The sequence below is a fragment of the Salvia splendens genome, chromosome 21, assembly GCF_004379255.2.
Source record: "Salvia splendens isolate huo1 chromosome 21, SspV2, whole genome shotgun sequence".
Taxonomy (NCBI): domain Eukaryota; kingdom Viridiplantae; phylum Streptophyta; class Magnoliopsida; order Lamiales; family Lamiaceae; genus Salvia; species Salvia splendens.
The window spans coordinates 24,300,461-24,322,925 of NC_056052.1; the positions used below are offsets into that span (position 1 = coordinate 24,300,461).

The window sequence follows — 22,465 nt, forward strand, 5'->3', positions numbered from 1 at the left end:
GCTTTTAAATCATTGATCTTAAATTAATGGACCACATCGCGACAAAAAAATAATAATTGAAAAAACGGAAGCAAGGATATAAAAGTAATTTTCGCATAGCCAACGTTCGTTTTTGAATTAAGATTTGAGCAAACAGTTCAAAAATCAATGGAAAAACGCCTATGCGATGCGTCCATGGCGTCGGCCTTTCGCTCTGCAAAATTTAGAGAGATGAAAATAAAGTGATTTTCGGTTCACGCCAATTCCCACTTTTCTGAACCTCATCAAAAAGCAAAAGGACGAAAAAGGAAAAGAGCATAAAATCGCAATTTCATGAAAATTTCTGCTTTAGATTATTCTCCAGTCTTTATTTCACTTCATATGGGGCACTTCACTCCATACATCCGTTAAAGTAAAGATTTTGCATTTCCATAGCCCTCATTCTTCGCCTTTCTCTCTTATTTTCTTGAAAAAGGATTGTTTTTTCCAAAGAATTTTTAAACTTCGCGTGTTCTCTCTGTGTGAAAAGTAGATGCATTGACCCTCAAAGCTTTCAATTTCCCTCCCCTCCCTTTAATGCAGTAAACTGAATTTGCGATTGAGCTTCGTATAAAAAGAAAATCTGTGATTACAGAGGTGTATTGCATTAGTTGATTGAATGATTTAGAAAATGGGTGGTGGAATTGGGGGAGGGAGGGTGGAGGTGATTGCTGCGAAGGGGTGTTCAAGGCTGTTCATGGATTTCTCTTCCTCATTCAGAGGAATCTCGACGTTTTCTTTGGAGCCGCCCTGTCCAGCTGCCGCGGCAGTGCCAGAAACTCCGGTGAAAACCGTCAGAGCGAGAGGCCCTTTCTCTGGCCTTGTCATTTGCGTGACGGGCCTCTCTAAAGGTATGCATACTGCTACTAAATGTGTCTAGCTCTGTGATTTATATGTGTGTTGTATCAGTATTGTGATTGTTGTTGCTTAGTTTGGGTATATGTATGTTGAGATTGATGAATTTAAATAAGTTTTATGCAGTCTCCATATAATTGAGAAGCTCTTCTTGCTATTTAGCTTTACATAAAGAGAAGCATGTGGCCATTTCAATCCCTTCTTTAGTTGAAAGTGATGGTTGATCAACCTTGTTTTGTTGTGGTTGAATCAAGCTGTTTTGTTAATCAGTGATCCCAATTTTTTAATACCATTTGTGACTCTAAAATGTTTTCCCATTGTGAAGAATTATTGATGGCCTGTTAATAACTTAGTACAGATATATCTTCTCAATTATTGTGTTCATTTGTAGAAACAAGGAAGCAGGTGAAGGAAGCAACGGAGAGATTGGGAGGTCAATACAGTCCTCATCTCCATCTTCATTGCACTCACTTGGTGGTTCAGATATCCTTTTGTCAGTGCACGTTTTAGTATTTAGGTTCAATAGCACTGTTATAGTATCCTCGACTGCATTTGGCTATTACTGATATAGAAACAAGAGTTTTATTTTAGTGAATCTCCCATCAAATTATCTTGTGGTGAGATATTAGTTTTTTCTTCCTTTCGTTGCAGCAGATGAACATAATTGTAACCAAATCCACTATTGTTACTTGTTTAAGAAGCCTGAGTATGGCTGTGTTACCCTTAATGATTATTACAGCTTTCAAGGACGTAAGTTTGAGCATGCTATGCAACATGGAACTACAAATGGTTTACTCCTGGTAACAATTGGGTGGTTTGTGGATAGCGTCAAAAGGAATGGTAATAGTTCCATTTATCTGTCTTTTACATAATAATTTTTCTGCTTTTGTAGACTTTATAAGTTTTTAATGTTGTGGTTACCGTCTTTATCCATCAAACCCCATGACCAGAGTTAATTGTGTTTCTGGTTTCGATGTAGCCTGTTTCTAAGCGAGTTTCTTATACTTCAAAGATTCATTTGAATAAAATATATTTTGATGAGATAGATATATGCACCTGCTAATACTTATATATTGTGCCAGAGATAATGATAATATCTGTATCTGCCTGTACGATACTGAGCATAGCGGGACTGTTTTTTGGTATTTAGATATTTTGGATACTGGGATACTAGAAAGATAAAGTATTCTGAACCTTTGCTTTCCATCTTTGTTTCTTCCTTAACCTGCCTTTCCATTAAAGTAAGTCATCTTATTGATAGCTTATTTTATTTAGCAAATATTGGTATGTATTATGCATCTCAGACTTGGTTGATGCAATATTCACTACTGCATGCATTTTGTTTGAGCTACAATGGGTGATAACCACTGGGTTTATTTCAGTTAGGCTGAGCGAAACTCTGTACAGTGTTAATAGCATCGGAGATAATGGTCTAGCAAGTAATGACTCGAAACGGCTTGATCAGAACTCTGGTGCTGAAAATTCGTGTCTGCCTTCTGGTTTGCTTAAGCATAATAAACAACCTGAATTTTGTGGAGCTCCTGGTTCCCAGTTTTCAGAGAGGGAGAGTAAAAGATACACTACTTCATCATCCTTGTCCGGTCAATCCTTTTACGTTGATGTAGATGTACCTGCAGAACTTCTCAGTAAGGTAGGCTCGCAGTTGATTAAATCTATGGTCTCCATTTGTTCTCCAATCGTACTTCCTCGTCTAAACTATTTTTAATGCATTTTGAGAAAACTGCATCAAATGTGTTCTTAGGTTTCTGAGGCTCTCTCTGCCGAAGGTGCTACCTTAGTGGATCAATGGTTTGTTGGCTGCAATGTTAATTATGTAGTATGTGAAGGACCTTCTGTACAAAAATATCTGGGTCACTCGACCCACGTTGTAACAGTAAGTTCTCCTTGTCACTTGTCATATTGCTTATTTATTTAAGGGGTTCTTGCGTTGCTTATTAGAGAGCTGAATAAGGGTGCGGCCTGGCAGATTATTGTGTTGATATTTTGGTTAGGATTGTGTGAATTCACTCGTTCTATCCAGTGAAATTTAACATATCGTGCTCATGATGCCGTCTTTTTCTCCCCCGCAGCCACTATGGGTTCTAAAGTCTGCAAAAGAAAAATCTCTTCAAAGACTCGTCCATTTATCAACCGATCTAGCCAGGTATACTGGAGCAAGGGTTGATAACCCCCGGCATGATGTTTCCCATGAGGTATGGACTAAATGCCTCTACTTAACCCTTACTTTCTCTTTTCCCAACTTCCATTATTACATTTATAATCACTTGATAACTCGAATATTTTATATCCACAACCGTGTGAACTTGATAGATATATTGTTTAAATTGGAGGTGGTTTGATCAGAATTTCCCAAAACTTATTCTGTATTTTATGGAATATAATGTTCAAATTGTTAAGGACATTCATTTTTTCTGTTTTTGAGTAGAAGTTATATTCCTTTCCGCTTGAGTTTCACTTGGAATCTTTTCAGGGAGTGAATAGGGTGACTTGTTCTGCTGATAAAGCAAGTCATGAAGCGAGGCAAATAAAGGTGACCCTAGCCAAAGATGGTGTCAGAAAGCGTCGGAACCGTCAAATGCAGGTTGATATTGTTTCTTGAACTCATTGATAAAAGGGTATGGTCAATCTGGTGATGACTTGGTGGTGGTATTATGATTGCAGACATGTCAGACTCCAATACGACCAATAACGCCAGGCAGTCTTTTGGATTCAATTTGCTGGTCAGTGTCCGAGCCAACCTCGACTGCATCCATTTATACAGAGTCCTCAACTGTCGAGAATGGCGCTGAAGACCAGCCACCGGTGTTTTTTGATGCCAAAGAAGATGGAAAAGAATCCGAGTCTTCATTTGTGAACTTATCCCGACCTCTCACAGAAAGGTTAGCTAAAACTCTTCTCTACTCTTATACGAAAATCATTTTCTATTGCCTTATATTCTGTGTACTACAAACTCGAAAAGTACTGCTGTATCTGATAGTTTTTCATACATGTCAAATGCGCAGTGAGAAGACCGAGTTAATACTAAAAGGCCCTTTCCTTACGATCATGTTCCCTGTCGACCGGTACTCTGAGATGGGCCCTTGTTCGAGAACATTTTTCAGCAACAAAGGGTTCACATGTTTGCACGTGTTAGATTATATCTATGCATTTTACCAGGTATGCTTTTTCCTTGGTATCTTAGGATTCAATGATGCAATGCAGTGATCTTACTATATATCACTTGATTTTTAGGAGAATATGTCTAATGAGGAAATAGAAGTTGCCATCTACACAGACTCGAGGCATGCTGACCGGCTCAGGTCCATCTACTCGAGCAAGGAAACAGCAGAGTGCGGTCATATAGAATTCAGACGGATTGATTTTCTTGGCAGTCGGAGGAGTTTTGAAATGTTGAAACGCGTTCAAGGTGACAGTAACAGTAACCTCTACGAGTTATTGATCAGAGCCTGAGCTCCGTATCGTGGCAGAGAAGCAGTCGCCTCTCTGAATATCCCATCAGTTTCTGCTAACATATTCAGTTTGAAACAGGGATATATATAAATCTGTATATGTTCATAATATCAGCCAAGTTGTGTTTCACATTGTCAAAAGTGTAGTTTTTAGTTTTTTATTTGTATTTCTTGCTGAATTAGTTGGTGGTGATAATTCAAGATACATGTTATACTCTTTTATTCAAAAAAATAATGTTTACATCTTCAACAGTTTGATTTCTTTAATTGGTTCTATAATATTTTCATATTGTGTATCACTATCAATCATCATTATATTTTTATTTTCATTTTTATTTTGCATTTCGAAGTTGGGCTGTTAAAGTAAGCCCAATACAAGATATCAAACTCAAAAAGCCCAATACAAGATATCAAAATCAAATCTCATGTATATGTCCATATCAAGACACTTAACCCCACTTTTAAAAGAGAGGAGAAAACTTTCTAACTCACATTTTGAGAAGTTGAAAGTTGAGAATACATATAAATTAATGTGCCTAACTAATTCTAAAAATATTTATATAGTGGTTTTCATAAGGATTTTAAACAATAATTATGTATTAGTAATAATTGTAACGTAAATATTACACTATATTAGAGGTTTTAGGTTCAATATTACATCACCTAATGCAAACCTATATATACACTATGTGTAGTTTTTTTTAATAAAAATCAAACAAACCAAAATTTTGATAGCAACGTTTCATTTAAGCATCGTGGATAATTGTCGTTCAATAGTTCTTAATTAATTAATTTAATCATGTAATTGCGTATTAATCATATAAACAGAGAAGTGTCAAGCTCAACCACTCATTGCGCAATGACAATTTTATTGGAGTATAGTTTGCAAAATTTATTCGGTAAGAAAAATATACAAGATTGCATGCACTTTATTTAGTCCCATATCATATCCAACTTATAATAGTATCCCGGAAATGAATGATCTAGCATATAAATGTATTGCATGTAGTAAAAAAAATTCAACCAAAATAATTTCTTATTCGATAAATACTACTCCTATTTCATATGGTAAAAAACTACTTATTGGTTGTGAATTCGTACAAAATAAAGTGATTTTGGGTTAAATCTAGTAATGGGTTACTAGAATTCAACTTATTGAAGTGATATTCAAGCTCAACCTATATTCATCTAGCTAAAAGAAATAAATATGTATAGGAACATCTCTGATTTATATAATTAGATAAATATGTGATCAATTATTTTTATTGAGTTCCTCACCCTTGCCAGGAATATCGAGTCGAGCTACATAGACTTGACATTTTGACTAAAATCTTGCCTTACATTACACACTTATTAATTTGGTGGTCGAATGTTGTTGAGACTCAAAACCGGATTGATAACACTTTCCTGTCCCATCTCATATCTTATAGAGCTATAGCCCTTCTAAATTCCCATCAATAGCCATTTTCCTTCTCTGACCAACATTTTGATTTTGATTTGATGGTAAAGATTTCAATTCAAGAAACACACTAATCACAAGTAACCACATGATTTCTTCTCTCCACCTCTCACTGAAAACCCTAATTTCAAGATTACTGGAAACCTACTAACCCTATCTACAAGAACGAATAAATTACTGAGTTTCATCGCTTCAATTGCAAGGATATAGAGAGACCAAAAGACAACAAGGTGAAACTATGAGAATAACAACAAAACCAAAAAAATTTAATCTTTTATCTTTATTTATTACAGTTGGCTAGGCTTTGTCAACAGACCGTAATTCCTTAAACGGCTGTCTTTTGCTGAGTTTTTCGAAAGTTTCTTGTCCCTCATTCCTACAAAGGGAAAATGCCATTACATACCCCTCATATTCTTATCAATTTCCCCTCTCCTTCTTCAGCATTAAAAGTGTTTCTCCTGGTGTGAAAAGGCCAAACAAGAGAGAGAAATAGAGAAAAAAGTGATCTTTGAAGATGGGTAGAGGTAAGATTGAGATCAAGAGGATTGAGAACTCAAGCAACAGGCAAGTCACCTACTCCAAAAGAAGAAATGGGATCATGAAAAAAGCTAAGGAGATCAGTGTTTTGTGCGATGCTCATGTTTCTGTCATCATCTTCGCCAACTCCGGCAAGATGCACGATTTCTGCAGTCCTTCCACTACGTATGTTGTGTGTGTTTTTGTTTAGTTTCTTGATTTTTCACTACCTAATTTCTATGTTTGTCTTTTAAAGGCTTGTTGACATGTTGGATCAGTACCACAAACTGTCTGGAAAGAGGCTCTGGGATGCAAAACATGAGGTATTAACTATGTGTGTGGAATATCATAAATTTTAGCCCTAGAATTCTAGAATTTGGCAAAACCAACATGGGTTTGTGCTAAAAGTGTGTAAAATGTCTCAAAGATTGGATTTTGTGAAAGATCTTTATACAGTTTGAAGGTTTCCATCTCTGGATCTATCCATGGCCCTTTCTGTTTCTGCTACTAGCTACCATTTTAGCACTTTTCCATGACAAAGAACTCCAAAAACTGCATAAGATGTTACATCTGTCAACAGATCTGGTAAAAAATTGTCATTATCTCTCTTTCCTTTGGTTGCAAAAATTTGTGAAAAAAAAATTATGAATACTACTGCAGTTTCTTAGCACAAGAAAGGGAAATAAACTTATGTATTTATGTACCCTCAAATAGAGATTCAGTTGTAGGGCTCCCCTTTTTGTACTTGATGTGCTCCTTCTTGGCCTGTTGGTTCTTATCAAGATTTCAGTGGTTTTTTGATTGAATATATCATTAGCTTAATCTATAGATCTGCATATTTATGTTTATTTATTTATCATTTATAAAGGATCTACTAACATAGTATTACTGTTGAAAAATGCAGCACTTGGACAATGAAATCAATCGAATCAAGAAAGAAAATGACGGCATGCAGATTCAATTGAGGTTGTAATAATCTGGGGTTTTCTTTTTCCTTCCTTTTTCTACCTTGATGTTTCCCATCTTCCCATTTTTTTCTTGAAATTTAGAATCTTTTTTTTGGCCCAGGCACCTGAAAGGAGAAGACATATCTAATTTGAATTACAGGGAGCTGATGGTGTTGGAGGAAGCCCTTGAAAATGGAATTACAACTCTCAAAGCCAAACAGGTCCTTATGATTACATACATATATTCAATAGTACTATTTTATAAATGATTATGTATCTAAAACCTCCTTATTTTCTTTTTTTACTGTTACAGATGGAGTTTGTGCGGATGATGAGGAAACATGTATAAACATCACACCACATTCTCTCAATTTTAATTTTTCTCACTTTTTCCACACATGTTATGTATGTCTACTAATGTTTGTGTTACTAAAAATAATTCCAGAATGAAATGATGGAGGAGGAGAACCAGAACCTTCTATTCAAGCTGGTAATAGTTTGCCTACATAATACATACATCTGAAATTGTGCCACCATTTGATTGAGAAAAATGTTCAATTTTGCGATGAGCAGCGGCAGATGCATCTGGATCCGATGGATGATAACGTGATGGAGGCGCAGGGCGTGTACGATCAGCAAGTCGCAGACTATGAAGCTCAGCAGCAGATGCCCTTCGCCTTTCGCGTGCAGCCGATGCAGCCTAATCTGCAGGAGCGTTTCTAAGAGCTCCTTACCTTAAAATTTACAAATAACAACACAACTTGGGATTTTAGTTGATGTTTGTGGAAGACTACTGTAATGTAATGTGTTAATTTGTTGGTTGTCTAAGTGTGTGTTGTGAGTGGTGGTGGCTGTCTTGTTCAAGCCTAACTACACTATTCCCTCCTAGTATTTTGTGGTGACTTGTAAGAACACTTTGTCATGAACTAGTAGTGTGCTTTATCATGAGTTTGCATATCTATATCTATATGTGATAATAGCTGTTTAAGTTTATGGTATTTTTCACTCCATCTCAAATTCTAGGGTTTGAGATAGAACTTGAATACCAATGATATTTGTATTCCTTTTCCCTTGAAATTTTTTTTTTTGGGAATGAATCAATGATCAATAGGTATTTCATCACCCAAAATACTAGAGGGCCCATAAGCACATAATTTTATACTTCCGTTTTTTTCATAAAACTATGGACATTTTTCATTTTAGTCCGTCTCATAAAAATAGCCTTATGTCTCTTTAATGAGGTGAACCTCATTATTCACTAACAATACACCAATTACTACTTTTTATTTTTCTCTCTTATTTTACCAATTGTGCATAAAACTCGTATCATCTCAAATGTTGATATTTTATGGGGCAGGGGAGTAGTACTAATTAAATGTAAGAGTAGATCCAAATCTGAAAACTGAGCTCGAAATTTTTATGTACAAGTGTCACGGCCGTTGTTTTATGATTAATACTTTTCCTTTTTGTAATAGGTAACTATGAATATTTCACAAAAGTAAGAGATCTTGCTCTATCGGATTTACAATTTTTCATTTTGATTTTTTGACTTATTTAGTATTTTAGTGTTGTCATATACTAACTGGATCATTAATTAGTTATTGGGCTTTTATTTCAATGTACAATTTTATTTTATACTGTATGGGCTGAGGCCCATTTATCACAATTAAGCTATTGGGCCCATATATAAGAAACTCTGGCCTTTATTCATTTTATAGTTGCTTGACAATTCATAGAAATAAATGTTAAATAAATTATTCTACTTATAACTTTGATCAGTTTGTATGTTATTTCAAATAACAAATAATCAAGATGGTGGTTAATAAATGGTGGGCCCAAATGGTTTTAGTGGCCATTGAACCTTAAAAGGTGTTTAGGGGCCCATTTGAAAGCTTATTATTACACAAAGTCAGCATGGCCTACTAACTCAGTAATTATGCTTTTATGCTACTCTCCGTAAACATAAAAAGAAAGTAATTAAAAGCAATCTTTTTCTTTTTTGAGTGAATAAAAGCAATCTATGGCACTTAGAATTGTTGGATAAAAATGTTTCACATTTTTTTGCAATCATTGACTATCACAGTTGTTAGTTTAAGATAAAAATCAAACCCATTTTTTATTAGTCTATAATGGTATGTGTTTGGGGGGGCCATATGGATTTAAAGTCACGGTTTAAAGGTGTCCAAAGTTTCTTTCACTACATGCATGAATTTGAGAGCTTTTCAATTGATGTAGAATTTATATGATGATGTGACAATTATTAATTGTCTTCATCCTCTGTCTTTTTTATTAATGCTAGCTCTTTTCAAATTTAAAGAGATTTTCAAGGTTTCAAAATACCTTACATCACCATGGTCCAATTAAGTATATTTAGCTAGAGCCTAATTTCATTACACATGCATGTAAATATTGGTGTGTGATCTGTAGCTATACACATGCATGTAAATGTTTGTTGAGTTTGTCGAAAATTATATTCAACACTGTAATAGGTTTATCGAGATGTTGTCGACCCCATAAGCGGTTCAATTCAAAATAAAAGGGAAAATGATGGAATTTAATGAGATATATAAATTGATTAGTAGAGATTATGTGGTAAAGAATTTAGCTTGCGAATTAAAAGATGAAGTTAGAGAAGATGGTTAAGTGTCACATTGCTTTTTTTCTTGGAAAAAGGTGGAATGTGGAGGAATAATTTAGCATATTCAGTTATCACAAATGCAGTCAACTTTTTTGTGTTTTTTTTTTATTATTTCATTTGTGTTAGTATTTGCCAGATTCAAATTGTACGAGATATTCTGATAGTACTGTTCTGCAAATATACTCCCTCCGTCCCGAGCTACTCGCTCATTTCCTTTTCGGCACGGAGATTAAGGAATGAGTGTATAGGAAAGTAAAAAATGACGGCTGTAGGTGAAATTTTTTACTAAAAATGGAAAGAGTGCAAGTAACTTGGGACGCCCAAAAAGGAAATACGTGCGAGTAGTGCGGGACGGAGGGAGTATAAAACAGTTATGACCATTTGTGTGTCTTTAATTGTTTTTCCAATGTTTAATAATTATATGTGTTCTCTCTGAATCTGTAGTTTGCAAAATTGTTAGAAAATAATTTCATTTATTTATATACACACGTGTATGTGATTATAATAAAATAATTTTACTTGCGAGTCTCTATCAATATTTTTTTTGCTACGTGTATCCAACTAATATTAAGTGGTTTGGTTAGTCCAATATGTGTGTATAATTAATTCTCATATGTTCGTGTTCGTGTTCGCACTCAAGCTCACCACCAATCCACCGATTTCAACGAGACGGTCGCATGTATTTGTAGCAACTAGCAACCGAGGTCCTCAAGGGCCAGCTAGCCATATACAAAGAAGTTGAGGTGTGTATAAACAAAGCACATGAATCAATTTTTGTAAAGCCTGCTTAAAGGGAAGCAAGAATCTCCCTAAAAGCGAAATAATGGAGTGTAGCAGCAGACATTAATCAATTTTTGGTGCTCACTTTTTGACCACTTCTCTCTCTCCTTGTGCATGCAGCCCAATGAGGAGGTCAATGAAAAAGACTCCAAAAGAATGTTGTTATCTTAAAAGCTTTGGAATCCAATGTGAACTTGGATTTCTTAAGCACCTTAAATCTCTTTTCATTTCATACAATATACATCTTTCAACTCAATTACTAAAGTCTAAGCTTAAATCAGTTTTAGTCTTAATCAATCTTATCAATTCGGCAATAACATATATAGTGATACCATGAAATTATATATAGTACATGTCAAATTCTAAAAGAAGTTGATTGGAATAGAATGGAATGCAATCTAAATATATATAGAACTTGATAATAGTATTCGGTAATCTATAGATTAAATTAAATGATAAAGATGAGACACAAAAGATTCCGAAAAGGCTTCCAAATTCCGAAAATTGTTATTATAAATTCCGAAAAACTGACTTCCAAAGCCTTAAATCTTGACGAATAAATACCGTACAAATTTATTACTATACTTGATAGAAATGGTCCCTTAAATTTAATCACATATTGTTGGTTGATGGAGTAATAAACATACACACTTATTACTAGAAAAAAATTGGCTCTTAAATTTTTTAAGGACTCTTGGTCTTAACTTTAGTTGCATGTTACGTACAATAAAAAAGAGCAATTTACCACAACTTTATCGAATTTATGGAATAAAATAAAGATGGTGGACACGTAGATATTAATTAGATCTCAAAACAGCAAGGAAAGTACATGACAATAATTAATATCTCAAACCAAACTACAATTACTACTAATAAAAGATTCAGCTCTGCGTACCATGAATTGACCTAATGCTCCCTAAAGTTCAAAAAAAAGGAAATTAAAATATTACAAAAGAAAAAAAGATGAAAATAGAAAATGACGAAATTCCAAAGTAGCTCCAAAAAGAAACATTCATCCTCGTCCTTTGTGTTCAAATCTTGATTATCTCTTTCATTCGCTTCCAATTCTTGAACCTGAAAACACAAATCAAATTCAAATCAATCATTTAAATTAAATAGATATGTCCAAACAACGTAATAATTGAAATATAATTATTTCGGGTGTTGATTTTAAATCTATACCCAAAAATGGAGAATTTGTTGCATTAGAACGAAGATTTGCTCCCGGTGTCTCTCGGTGCATTGCACCTAAAGCACTCCATCCTGCTCGCGAAATTGTGCTCGTTGCAACCCGGCCTGTGTGAAGCAGCAGTATTAGTTCTCATCTCATGACATTATAAGAACATGTAATTCTATATTATTGTAAAAATAGAATTCAAATTTTATGCTATATATTGCAAGAGCAAATTCATATAGAATTGGGTCGACTGGTCTCGCTATCAGCCACAAGGGCTGGAAAAATTCATTAAATTCGGCCTTTGACTTTAGTATGCGACAACTCAGTCCCTACCTACCCTCCTATGTCATTTTGGATGTTGGATAATTTTGGTTCTTTACCCAACATCCAATTACAAAAGTCGCACCGTCGATCTTCCTCTTTTTGTCTAACTCTAAGAGTTTCGTTTCCTGGATCCGTCATCGTATTTTTTTTAAGTAGAATTGTACACTGTATTACATTATTAATACTAGTCCACCATATTATGTACCAAAGACACGTGAATTTATTCACAAAATTAGATATTAGTACTGTTCTATCATGCAACAAAACCGACTTAGTAACTAACTAAACACAAATCTTTAAATAGTAAGTTACAACGTGTAACTAATTAATTAGTACTTATTATTCTTACCTGGCGCAAATCCAGTCGCCGGATTTCCAGCCCGAGCGGCCACCGGCGCCGGCCCCTCCGACGCCGAACCCGAAGGCACGGGCCCTCGACATCTCAGAGTCGAAGGCGGCGGGGCCGCTGTCGTCCTTGGCGGCGCCGCACTTGAAGCAGCTGGAGCGGCTGGCAAAGTTGTGGGCCCCGCAGTTGGCAATGGAGCAGTACCAGTCCCCGGGCCTGACGTCTGGGCCCGTGAACCCAAAGGCGACCGCCGCCGTGGCGGACCCTCTGCCCCCGAATCCGCCGTAGTCCGCCCTATCCCCGGGCCTCGGGTCGCCGCAGCGCTGGCACGAGTCCCTCCACTGGAAATTGAGGTGCTGGCATGACCTGCAGTTCCAGTCTCCTGGCCTGTTCATTTTTTCTCCCTATACATAAAAATTAGTCACATTTTCCCATCTCACAAAATAATTAACATGCATATACATATAATAAGTTAATAAAGAATGAAGAATTTGATGTTGGGAAAGATAGAAAATCTTACAATGAGCTAGGAAGGTTACAAATTTAGAGCTAAATGTGGGATAGGATGTGTGAGAAAAATGGTGGTGGTGAAGAAGGGTTATATATAGTGGGGAATGGGGCTCGAGAGGAAGGGAATATTATGGTGGTGGTGGTGCATCATTTGCAATAATTATGTATAATGAAAATATGGGATTCTGTAGTAAAGATGGTAAATATTTCGTGGAATTTGATAAAGCTTATCTGCCTATGCTTTTAAGGCTACTGGATTTTGGAGTGTCTCAACAAATTCCACCCTTTGCTTTCCAGCAATGCCTTTCTTTTCAAATTTGCAAATCAAATCTTCAAAAATACTTATAGCTATAAATTAATTTTAATTGGACTAATGAACCCTAGTTAATAGTTAGCTTATTCAACTAATGAAAAATGAAAAATGATTGAAATCCACAAGAGAATTGATAGTCAAATTTATTTATAGAGGTTGCATGCAAAATATTAGTATAAATTTAAATATATGTGAAGTTCGGATAAGCCAGAATATTTTGTACATGTGACAAAAGAAGACGACCGTTAGGGCATCCACAATGTCTTTCGCCCAGCCATAGCCCAGCCATAGCCCAGTCATAGCCTAGTCACAAACTCCTCCTGGTACATCATCAGCACTAAAAATCCTCATGCCACATCATCAGGACAAGCAAATAGCCCAGCAATAGCCTAGCAATAGCCTAGCCACATCACTCCTAGTTATATAAAATAAATAATAATTGACAATCACACAAAATACGGAATTAAATTTACGACACAGATACGGAAAAACTCAATAATAATATTAAAATTTAAAAAAGTACATTAATTAAAAAAACACAACTAAGAATGAGTTTGTCCCACATCAAAAGTGGAATATAAAACATTCAAGGATGTCTCTATACAAGAAAAACAACCAAGAATGAGTTTGTCCCACATCGAAAGTGGAACATAAAACATTCAAGGATGTCTCTATAAAAGAGAAACAACCAAGAATGAGTTTGTCCCACGTCGAAAGTGGAACTTAAAACCTTCAAGGATGTCTATATAAAAGAGAAACAACCAAGAATGAGTTTGTCCCACAAAAAAATATTAAATAAAAATTTTTTTAAAATCGGCTGGCCGATTGCTCGCCGATCGGGAACCTACAATGGCGGTCAGCCGATCGGCGAGCGCATCGGCCAGCTCCCGAGAATCGGCGTGGGCACGCCGATTTTTTCGCCGATTTGGCGGTCGCCGGTTCCAATGGTTCGGCAAGCGGACCGGCGAGCGCCAGAAATTGAATAGCCGGCCCGCTCGCCGCCATTGGAGATGCTCTTAACATTAATATTCCAAGCGAGAAAAAGAAGTAATTAGCATTTATAATTGCCAGACAAATTGAATATTCCAAATCTTTTGCAATGACCCCATTTTATCTAATTGTTTCTCTTTCTATAATATACCCTCCAGACCAACTCTCCAGCAAGTCACTATTTAAGTTAAAAATTGTGATTCCTTTTTCTTTTATTTCTTTTGAATATTCGTGGTCTCGTACTTGAAGCTTGAGTTGTAATATGGCAAGTCAAATATATGCTACTACACTCTCAACTTTAATCACTTTAATTTAGACACTCACTAATTTTAGGACTAAATTTGTCATTTTATTACAAAACAGGCCGGTGAACTTAAATTGCTTTTTTTGTCGGTCTCATTCACTTTATGTAATTACAGGCAATAATATGGCACTCCAATTAAATGTATATATAATTTCAAAAAATTATTATTGAGGTAGTGTTTTAGTATCAGTTATGAAAAACTAATAAAATTGTGACATACTGAGGCCTGGCTTTACCCAGAATAAACTACAGTATGAATTTATTTATTTTAATGTAAAAAAATAATGGAATTTTTTGGATGCAATGATAGAGTGCAGTGTCCACTCGTGTGTGTCAGATTTTAATAAAACTATCTGAAGCTGAAATCGAAGGAGTTGCATGGCTGGAACTCCCAAGGATGATGTTGGCCAGCAATTTTGAGTAAAAAAATATTTCTTTTTTTAATCCATTAAGGATGTATACTAATTAATACTATTAAATGGGAAACTTAATTGGGGGTGTTTCAAAAATGAAAGAAAGTGAAAATGGTAGAGTTTCGATAAAGATAGTCGAAGCTGATGATGGAAGAGAATTGAAGTAGTCTTCGAGGTTCAATTTGACCATCTTTTCTTTTATTATCTTTTCTTTTTCCCTCTCTATACACTGCCATGGCTTTTTTGCTGTCACATTTTCTTTTGCCCTAATGATCTTTAATTATTTATACCCAGTTTGAATCCCCCCTTCCCTTCTCTCTCAAGCAGTGAAATTAATACTACTAATTAATTAAGTTGTTAATTATGTAATAATTGTATACTACTACCGTTTACTATATGGAGTACACATTATGGATTGAAGATATCATAATTTAATACTATAACAATGGTTTGAATGATTAATATATGCATATATGGTTTATGTAGGTGGGAATTGGATGGGAAAGTGGGAAACTCCAAGAAACAAGAAATGGTAATAATGGAAATGGAAAGAAAAGAAAACCCTAATTAAGACATGCATGAGCATATCACCCACCATTTTCTTGGGGAGTGTTAAAGAGAGCTGTTGCAAACTGTGAAAAAAGCAAAAAGAAAGGAAAGGAAATGGGGACTGATTCGATTCCTCTCTTTGGGAGATGCTTCTTAATTTTCATGCAAGACCACAATCACAATATATATTACTACTAATATAATGACGTTACTATTTTCATGACCCTAAACTTGTTACATTTCTACTTTTACTAGTGAAATTAACCATAAGCTGATGACTGTACATTTTTGCCTTATTGCATCTAAGTTCTAACTATCCACTTGAAAGTGAAAGTAATTATATGAAGATCTAACAGATTCTAGTTTTATCGAAAAAAAACAGAAATTGTTGAGTAGTTGAAATTCATGAACATCTAATAGATTCCATTTTTATACGAGGTGATTTGTTATTATTAAAATTAATAGTTATATAGAGGTTATAAATATGTGATTTTTCATAATTTGCAGTTATAGTATAGTCTAAAATTTCACCATTATGTTGTGCCACTTTAATTTTGAGGTTTTCATAATTCACACTAATTTTGCGATTTGTTTGTATCAAGCTAATGATAACATCGTTATTTTGTAATGAGAAAACTCTAATATTGTAATGAGCAAGTTGTAACTCTAGATTGATGAATCTTATAGCTATGGTGAAAAATTAAGTATTTTTTAACTATCACATCCACCATCCAAATTTTGATCTAACTGATATTATGTGAATTTTGTTTTAAACTTAGAGCATCATTAACCCCATCCCCCATTTTAGGCCCCAAGTCCACTCCACGTCATCATTCCCCTACAGTTGCGGCCCAGGCCCCAACTGCTCTAACCCTGCAGGCCCCAACCCGGGCCGCAACTAATAAATGACATTATTCACAACTTCAACCTATTTTACTCGTAAATGCAATACGTTGAATAATTCAAACCGGGAAAATTTATTGTTCAGTCGAAAAAAGAAAATTACAAATCCTAGGAAAAAAATTACAAATCCTAGAAAAAAAATTTTATTAAGCCCTAAAAATAAAAATTACAAGTCCTAGAAAAAATATTGAAATAATTTAGAGGATAGAAATTGAGAAATTGGTGGAAGAATGTTGAAGAAATGGGTATAAATGGGCAAAAAAATAATAAAAAAAAGGGTTTGCGGCCCTTCCCGAACCCTCCAACGCTAGCCCGGGCCGGACCCCAGGACCGGCCCAGGCCGCAACTTCCGCTCGTCCAACGCAATGCCCGGGCCGGGACTCGCTTTTTGCTGCCCGGCCCCTAGCGTTATTGATGCCCTTAGGTCTCTGTTTACATCCTTGGTGTATGAGTGTATTCCTACGAGTGTGTGTGTGTGTGTTGAAAATCAAATTAACTTAGTTTTGAGTATTAGATCAAAATTGTCTTTAGATGCAAGTTATCGACTCATCCAATATTTAGATAACTGCACCATTATTTGGGACTTTAAGACTTAATTTATTACGCAATCTTTAGTGGATACATTCTAGAGATGTATGATTGTATCCTAATCCAAGATGGCAGGTCTAATACTCATTTTTTTTAGTCTTTTGTCAACAAAATAAGACATACTTATATATTTTTTGTAATATCATATTTTAACAAGCTATATTGCTATCTCATGGTATGTGATTAGGTGAATACTGGTGATTGGTGGATGTCCCCTTCCATCAATTCTGGCATTTGACCTTTTAAATGGTCAAGAAATCTCATAGTAGTTTAGCTTACTTAAATATAACAAATATTGCTGGATCAGAGCTTGACTATTTCAAAATTAAAAAATAAATTCCCTTCTACTTGAATGAAATATATAATAATAATCTACATCTACATTAGCATTGCTAAAGACCTATATACAATTACAATTAAAAAAAGCATAAACTGTGCAGTCCTGTTAGTTCAAAAATGCAGGTTGTTTAGGCAGAGGAAGAGCAGCTACGTCGTTGGCCGCCATGGCTACAAAACCCGGCATGTCCGGGCGATCTGCAGCTCGTTCCTGCACGCACAGAAGCCCTAACCGGACGTACTTTTCTGCTTCAGTAGCCGCGCATAAGTCAGCCTGCAGCGTCGCGTCCAGGAACTCAATGCTCCTCCCTTCTTTCCACAGCTTCCATGCCTAATTAGATTCCATTTCCCTTCATGTTAAAATCATTTCCTTTTCCATGACTAACGAAACTGAAAAAATGAGTGACTATCGAAGCTTACATAGCCGAGCAGATTGAGAGAGTGATCAGCCTCAAAGAAGGAAATATTCCTCTTGCCACTGATGATCTCTAGCACTATAATGCCAAAGCTAAACACATCCGATTTCTCCGAGAAATTGCCATCCATAGCGTATTCAGGCGACATGTAACCGCTAAACACACAAACACAATACTTATGCATAATGCTAGACAAAAATGCAACTCCATACAACACACTTGGAACATGAGTTTCTTACTAGGTGCCTGCGATTTTGGTTGTCTTTGCACGAGCTCCGTTCTCACCATAAATCCTGGCCATGCCAAAATCAGAGATCTTGGGGTTCATACCACCATCCAAGAGGATGTTGCTCGCCTTGAGGTCGCGATGTATGACCCTCAGCCTTGAGTACTTGTGCAGGTACAGAATGCCCTGCGCGATCCCTTCAATGATTTGAACCCGAGTCTTCCCATCCACTAATGATTGTTTGGATTCATCTGAAGCAGAGGAAATTGTTCAGCTACCAGATTTTTGCAAATGACGAGATATATTCTTGAATACGTACCAAAGATGAAAGAATCCAAACTTCTGTTGATCATGTATTCATACACTAATATGTATTCTTCCCCTTGAATGCAACAGCCTAGAATTTTGACAAGATTCCTGTGTTGAAGCCTTGAGATTACTGCGACTTCGTTCCTGAACTCCTTGGCGCCTTGAACGGATCGCTTTGAAAGCCTTTTCACCGCTATTTCTTGGCCACTCGGGAGCTTTCCCTGCAACGAGGGAGAAACCAATTGGAACACTCTGGTATTGGAAAAGAATTCAACAGAATAATAACAAACATGTTGAAACTTCACCTTGTAAACAGGTCCAAAGCCGCCTTCACCAAGCTTGTTTTCTGCATTGAAAGTGTCTGTTGCATTCTCAATCGTGTCGATGCAAAAGCATGTCAAGTTGTGTCCTTCTCCAATGAACTCAACATCGTTGGTTTTCCATATGTCAATAGTAGTGGCAGCTTTAGGATCTGTTACCTTGTTCGCTGACAATATCCATACAAAGTCAAGAAATCACATTGAAACATCATATGCATATTCATCTGTTCTACTTGTTCTGTTTCTGAGATGGAAGATGGTTTAAATTTTAAAACCTGCAAAGATGCATTTATGGCGTCGTCTGAAGCACCACAAGACTACAGTTGCTAGAATCACCGGAACAATTGAGCTCACGAGGATGATCATTGCCAGCCTCCTTCTCTTTCCACCTAACCGAAAAAAGAAACAACAATTCAAACTAGGAAGTTATGACATGGATCATCACAAGAACATAGCCACAACTATTTCTCTACATTTCAATATAACATCAAGAAAAAATTTACCTTGCTTCTTGTTTGCTGCAAAGCTCCGTACATGAAAAACACCATTCCCACTGTGGCGATCAACATCACTCCTACTTCCATAGTAAAGCCAGCAACCGGAATCGTCCCCAAAGGCGAAAGCCACGCAAGAACAGTTGGTCCGGCAAGTCAGCTCACAGTCGTCAAAGTCATCAATGATCGAAACATTCAAAGCCAACATGGACGACGCCACGGACCCATTCACCGCTACAAACACATCCCCATCCCGACAGTCCCTGGATGCCCCATCAACCAAACACACGGTCGCGTTCTCCTCCTTCCAGGATGCATCACACAAGTCGTGGCGCATGAGGGAGAGCCTCCCTCCCTGCAAAGCATACTCGTCGAGCTGCCCAGTCGAGGCTATCACCAGCCATGACATGTCGTAGCCATCAACGGTGTTGAGAGTGAGGTAACTCTCGTGAAGGGTAGAGGTATAGCTGAGATTGAAACTAGAAAATGGATTCTTGAAAATGAACCTAAATCCATCACTCTCCAGCCAGCCTACATCCATGTGGCTGACATCTCTGTTCCAGACAGCAACCTTTCTTGAATCCTTGTAGGTGGTCCCCACCGAGAACGTGCCACGGGAGGGATTCTGAGGGCTCAGCCACGACAGCAGAACCTGCCGTCGTGGCAGAGCTCCCTGCAATCGGAACCAGCCAAGTCTCATCCCGGGAAGTAAGGTATCAGTTGGGAAATCGAAACTCTGCCATATAATCACACCTTCCTGCTTGAGAATGAGGTTGCCAGAATCAAGAAGCGTAGCGCTGGTGTTCGAGCTTGTTGCAAGCCTACCATAGTTGACAAGCATAGGAGCTTGCTTTCTGTCGGTTGCGATCAAGTTGCCGTCGTCCCTGATCTGAAAATTTGCATACAGATGCTCGAGTGGATTGTCGCGATTCGCCACCCACACGGGCTTCTTCTTAGCAAGATTCTTGAACCAAATCCCCAAGAACACATGCCCTGAAACTGCATCTTGGAAAAATCCCAGCTCGAAAACTCCACCAGCTGAAACTAAACTATCATTCTCTTTCATCACCGTGTTTGGCCTTATTGTATCTTCTGCATTAGATAACCAAGCAGAAGATAGCAAGAATAGCAAACACGCAGCATATCTTTTCGACATCGTTTGAGCAAGCACCATCAAAATCTTGAATATGAGATAAAAATTCGATCTTGCTGCAATAGATTATGTTTTTTTAACAAATGTAGAAGAGATAGGTACGAGTGCACTATAATTAACACAAAAAAGAGTTCAAAGTCAAGAAGCAATGTCAAAACCATTTTTTTATCTACCCAAATTAGACTAAATGGACAAAGATCACTTGTATCTGCTGCTTCACCTAAACCACAAATTCTCCTTTTCTTCACCTTTCAGTTTCAATCACAACATAAGATATTAAAATGATAAAAACAATACTACTATATTCATAAACACGAGATTCTGACTTATTGTTGTATCTATATTAAACCAAGCAGAAAGAGAGAGGAAACTCATTATCTAATTATTCCACAGGATTATTACTTCTACAAGATAATGATATTCTAGCTTTAAAATATGATACAGTTGAAACGTTCCAATGTTTGACTAGTTAAACACCGTGGGCATTTCAAGTTATAGTAGTAAATAATGAAGATATTGCTTGATTTTCTTTGATATCTTTAGCATTTCAAGAAACCTTGAAAAATTTGACTGCCAAAATAGTCAGTGTCACTACATAGTAAAACCACCCAGAAATTAAGTGGAGCAGTGTTTTAAAAACTGAACCGGACCGGCTGCGAACCGGTGACCTTTCCGGTCCGATTCATCATCTAAAACCGGCAGAGGGTTGGCCCGTTTTGGACCGAGTGAGCCCCCCCGGTTGGACCGGAAATCGATTACCAGTTGAACCGGTTCAAAAAAAAATTTAACTTTTTGAAATGAATTAAAATCAATTTTTAACAAAAATTATACTCCACAATATTCTTCTTTCATTTCATATTAACCCATACTTGTATTGGGCTACGAATTGATAAAAAAAATATACTTGAAAAATCATTTGTGACTCTCTTTATAGTCATCTTTTACAATCTTTTCCCTTTACTTTTTCAATATGTGATGTAGTTTCTTTTGTTAATATGTTTCATATTATATCAACCATATACCATGATATATCTATAATTGAAAGCTATATACATATAGTTTATATAACTAGATCATAACTAAAAAATTAATAAGTTTTAATTAACTTCCAAATAAAGTTTTAGTAACTAATGCTTAGATTGAAAAATAAATCAACTATAATATATAATGAAAGAAACGTTTATAACGTAAATTCTTTTTTGATACATAATAAACATGAGTATGTATATTTATGTATAACTAGTATTACTTGTTAACAATTGGTATATATTATATTTGCATATCTATATATTATTTGAAATCAAATTATATATTGTATTAATGCTTGTTTATTTATATATTTTGAGTTCAATAGTATTATACCAAATATGTACTCCATCCGTCCCATAGTAGATGACACACTTGGAGATTGACACGAGATTTTAGGTGATATTGTTTTGTGTGTTAGGTGGAAAGAGAAAATATTATATTTATATTAATATGAGAGAGAGTTTTTTCCAAAAAAAAAAAAAGAAATATAACATCTTTTGTGGGACAAACTAAAAAAAAGTGTGACATCTATTATGGGACAGAAGGAGTATTAAATTATATACTCAAATATATAAATGCTACAGTCTTCCAGTTCGACCAGTGGTTGGACCGGTCCGACCAGTTGAACCGTGAACCGATAGCTTCACCGGTTCGCTTACCGGTCCGGTTTTTAAAACATTGAGTTTACTCATACTATATTAACATACTTCAACCTTCAGAAGCATTTCATCGAGAACATGTTGAGCTCGGAATAAAATGTAGTACTACTACTATACTGCACAACAGACGGGTTACATTACATCATGAAAAATGAACTCAAATAAACTCACCAGTGTCTTTGTTTTGAGGAAATTGCTAGCAGAAATTGGCAAATTCCCTTTGAGAATTAGAATAAATCCAATGCATTTTATGAATTGATGGTGAGTGTTTAATGTTGTTAGAAAATTGCTAGCTTTGACAATTTCCCATTGAAAATTAGACTAAATCCAATGTATTTATGAATTGATAGATAAAGTAAACCGTTATTAGTAGTCGTAACTCCATATTTGCAAAATAGTATTTGGCGTTAGAATTATGAATCG

The 22,465-nt window shown here is 36.1% G+C and overlaps 4 protein-coding genes across 4 annotated transcripts; 2 read left to right on the top strand and 2 right to left on the bottom strand.

Moving 5' to 3' along the window:
• Positions 1–128: 128 nt before the first annotated feature.
• On the top strand, positions 129–4,610 carry LOC121783608. Its single transcript, XM_042181734.1, has 10 exons — positions 129–869; positions 1,265–1,356; positions 1,611–1,713; positions 2,256–2,524; positions 2,636–2,767; positions 2,964–3,086; positions 3,365–3,475; positions 3,556–3,773; positions 3,897–4,050; positions 4,126–4,610. Exons 1-10 carry the CDS (start codon positions 650–652, stop codon positions 4,342–4,344), a joined length of 1,641 nt encoding a protein of 546 aa, XP_042037668.1. The 5' UTR covers positions 129–649; the 3' UTR covers positions 4,345–4,610.
• A 1,613-nt stretch (positions 4,611–6,223) lies between these two features.
• On the top strand, positions 6,224–8,226 carry LOC121783215 (floral homeotic protein GLOBOSA-like). The gene is made up of 7 exons (XM_042181222.1): positions 6,224–6,504; positions 6,575–6,641; positions 7,223–7,284; positions 7,387–7,486; positions 7,579–7,608; positions 7,711–7,755; positions 7,839–8,226. The coding sequence occupies exons 1-7, from the start codon at positions 6,317–6,319 to the stop codon at positions 7,986–7,988; spliced, it is 642 nt and encodes a 213-aa protein (XP_042037156.1). The 5' UTR covers positions 6,224–6,316; the 3' UTR covers positions 7,989–8,226.
• A 3,226-nt stretch (positions 8,227–11,452) lies between these two features.
• On the bottom strand, positions 11,453–13,200 carry LOC121783700 (transcription initiation factor TFIID subunit 15-like). The gene is made up of 4 exons (XM_042181847.1): positions 13,051–13,200; positions 12,534–12,934; positions 11,866–11,979; positions 11,453–11,757 (listed from the first exon to the last, which is right to left on the bottom strand). Exons 2-3 carry the CDS (start codon positions 12,923–12,925, stop codon positions 11,889–11,891), a joined length of 483 nt encoding a protein of 160 aa, XP_042037781.1. The 5' UTR covers positions 12,926–12,934; positions 13,051–13,200; the 3' UTR covers positions 11,453–11,757; positions 11,866–11,888.
• Positions 13,201–17,425: 4,225 nt separating this feature from the next.
• LOC121783810 (receptor-like serine/threonine-protein kinase SD1-8) lies at positions 17,426–20,659 on the bottom strand. The gene is made up of 7 exons (XM_042181988.1): positions 19,211–20,659; positions 18,983–19,096; positions 18,693–18,874; positions 18,398–18,608; positions 18,092–18,329; positions 17,857–18,007; positions 17,426–17,767 (listed from the first exon to the last, which is right to left on the bottom strand). Exons 1-7 carry the CDS (start codon positions 20,373–20,375, stop codon positions 17,546–17,548), a joined length of 2,283 nt encoding a protein of 760 aa, XP_042037922.1. The 5' UTR covers positions 20,376–20,659; the 3' UTR covers positions 17,426–17,545.
• Positions 20,660–22,465: the final 1,806 nt, after the last annotated feature.

Coding starts and splice junctions, on each gene's coding strand:
- LOC121783608 (XM_042181734.1), top strand. CDS start 650: ATGGGTGGTGGAATTGGGGGAGGGAGGGTGGAGGTGATTGCTGCGAAG. Junction 1,357..1,610: donor GCACTCACTTGGTGGTTCAG/ATATCCTTTTGT, acceptor AATGATTATTAC/AGCTTTCAAGGACGTAAGTT. Junction 2,525..2,635: donor CTGCAGAACTTCTCAGTAAG/GTAGGCTCGCAG, acceptor ATGTGTTCTTAG/GTTTCTGAGGCTCTCTCTGC.
- LOC121783810 (XM_042181988.1), bottom strand. CDS start 20,375: ATGGTGCTTGCTCAAACGATGTCGAAAAGATATGCTGCGTGTTTGCTA. Junction 18,609..18,692: donor GCTTTGGACCTGTTTACAAG/GTGAAGTTTCAA, acceptor CCCTCGTTGCAG/GGAAAGCTCCCGAGTGGCCA. Junction 18,008..18,091: donor ACCAAAATCGCAGGCACCTA/GTAAGAAACTCA, acceptor TTGTGTGTTTAG/CGGTTACATGTCGCCTGAAT.
- LOC121783215 (XM_042181222.1), top strand. CDS start 6,317: ATGGGTAGAGGTAAGATTGAGATCAAGAGGATTGAGAACTCAAGCAAC. Junction 6,505..6,574: donor TTCTGCAGTCCTTCCACTAC/GTATGTTGTGTG, acceptor TGTCTTTTAAAG/GCTTGTTGACATGTTGGATC. Junction 7,487..7,578: donor CAACTCTCAAAGCCAAACAG/GTCCTTATGATT, acceptor TTACTGTTACAG/ATGGAGTTTGTGCGGATGAT.
- LOC121783700 (XM_042181847.1), bottom strand. CDS start 12,925: ATGAACAGGCCAGGAGACTGGAACTGCAGGTCATGCCAGCACCTCAAT. Junction 11,980..12,533: donor GGCGACTGGATTTGCGCCAG/GTAAGAATAATA, acceptor TGCTTCACACAG/GCCGGGTTGCAACGAGCACA.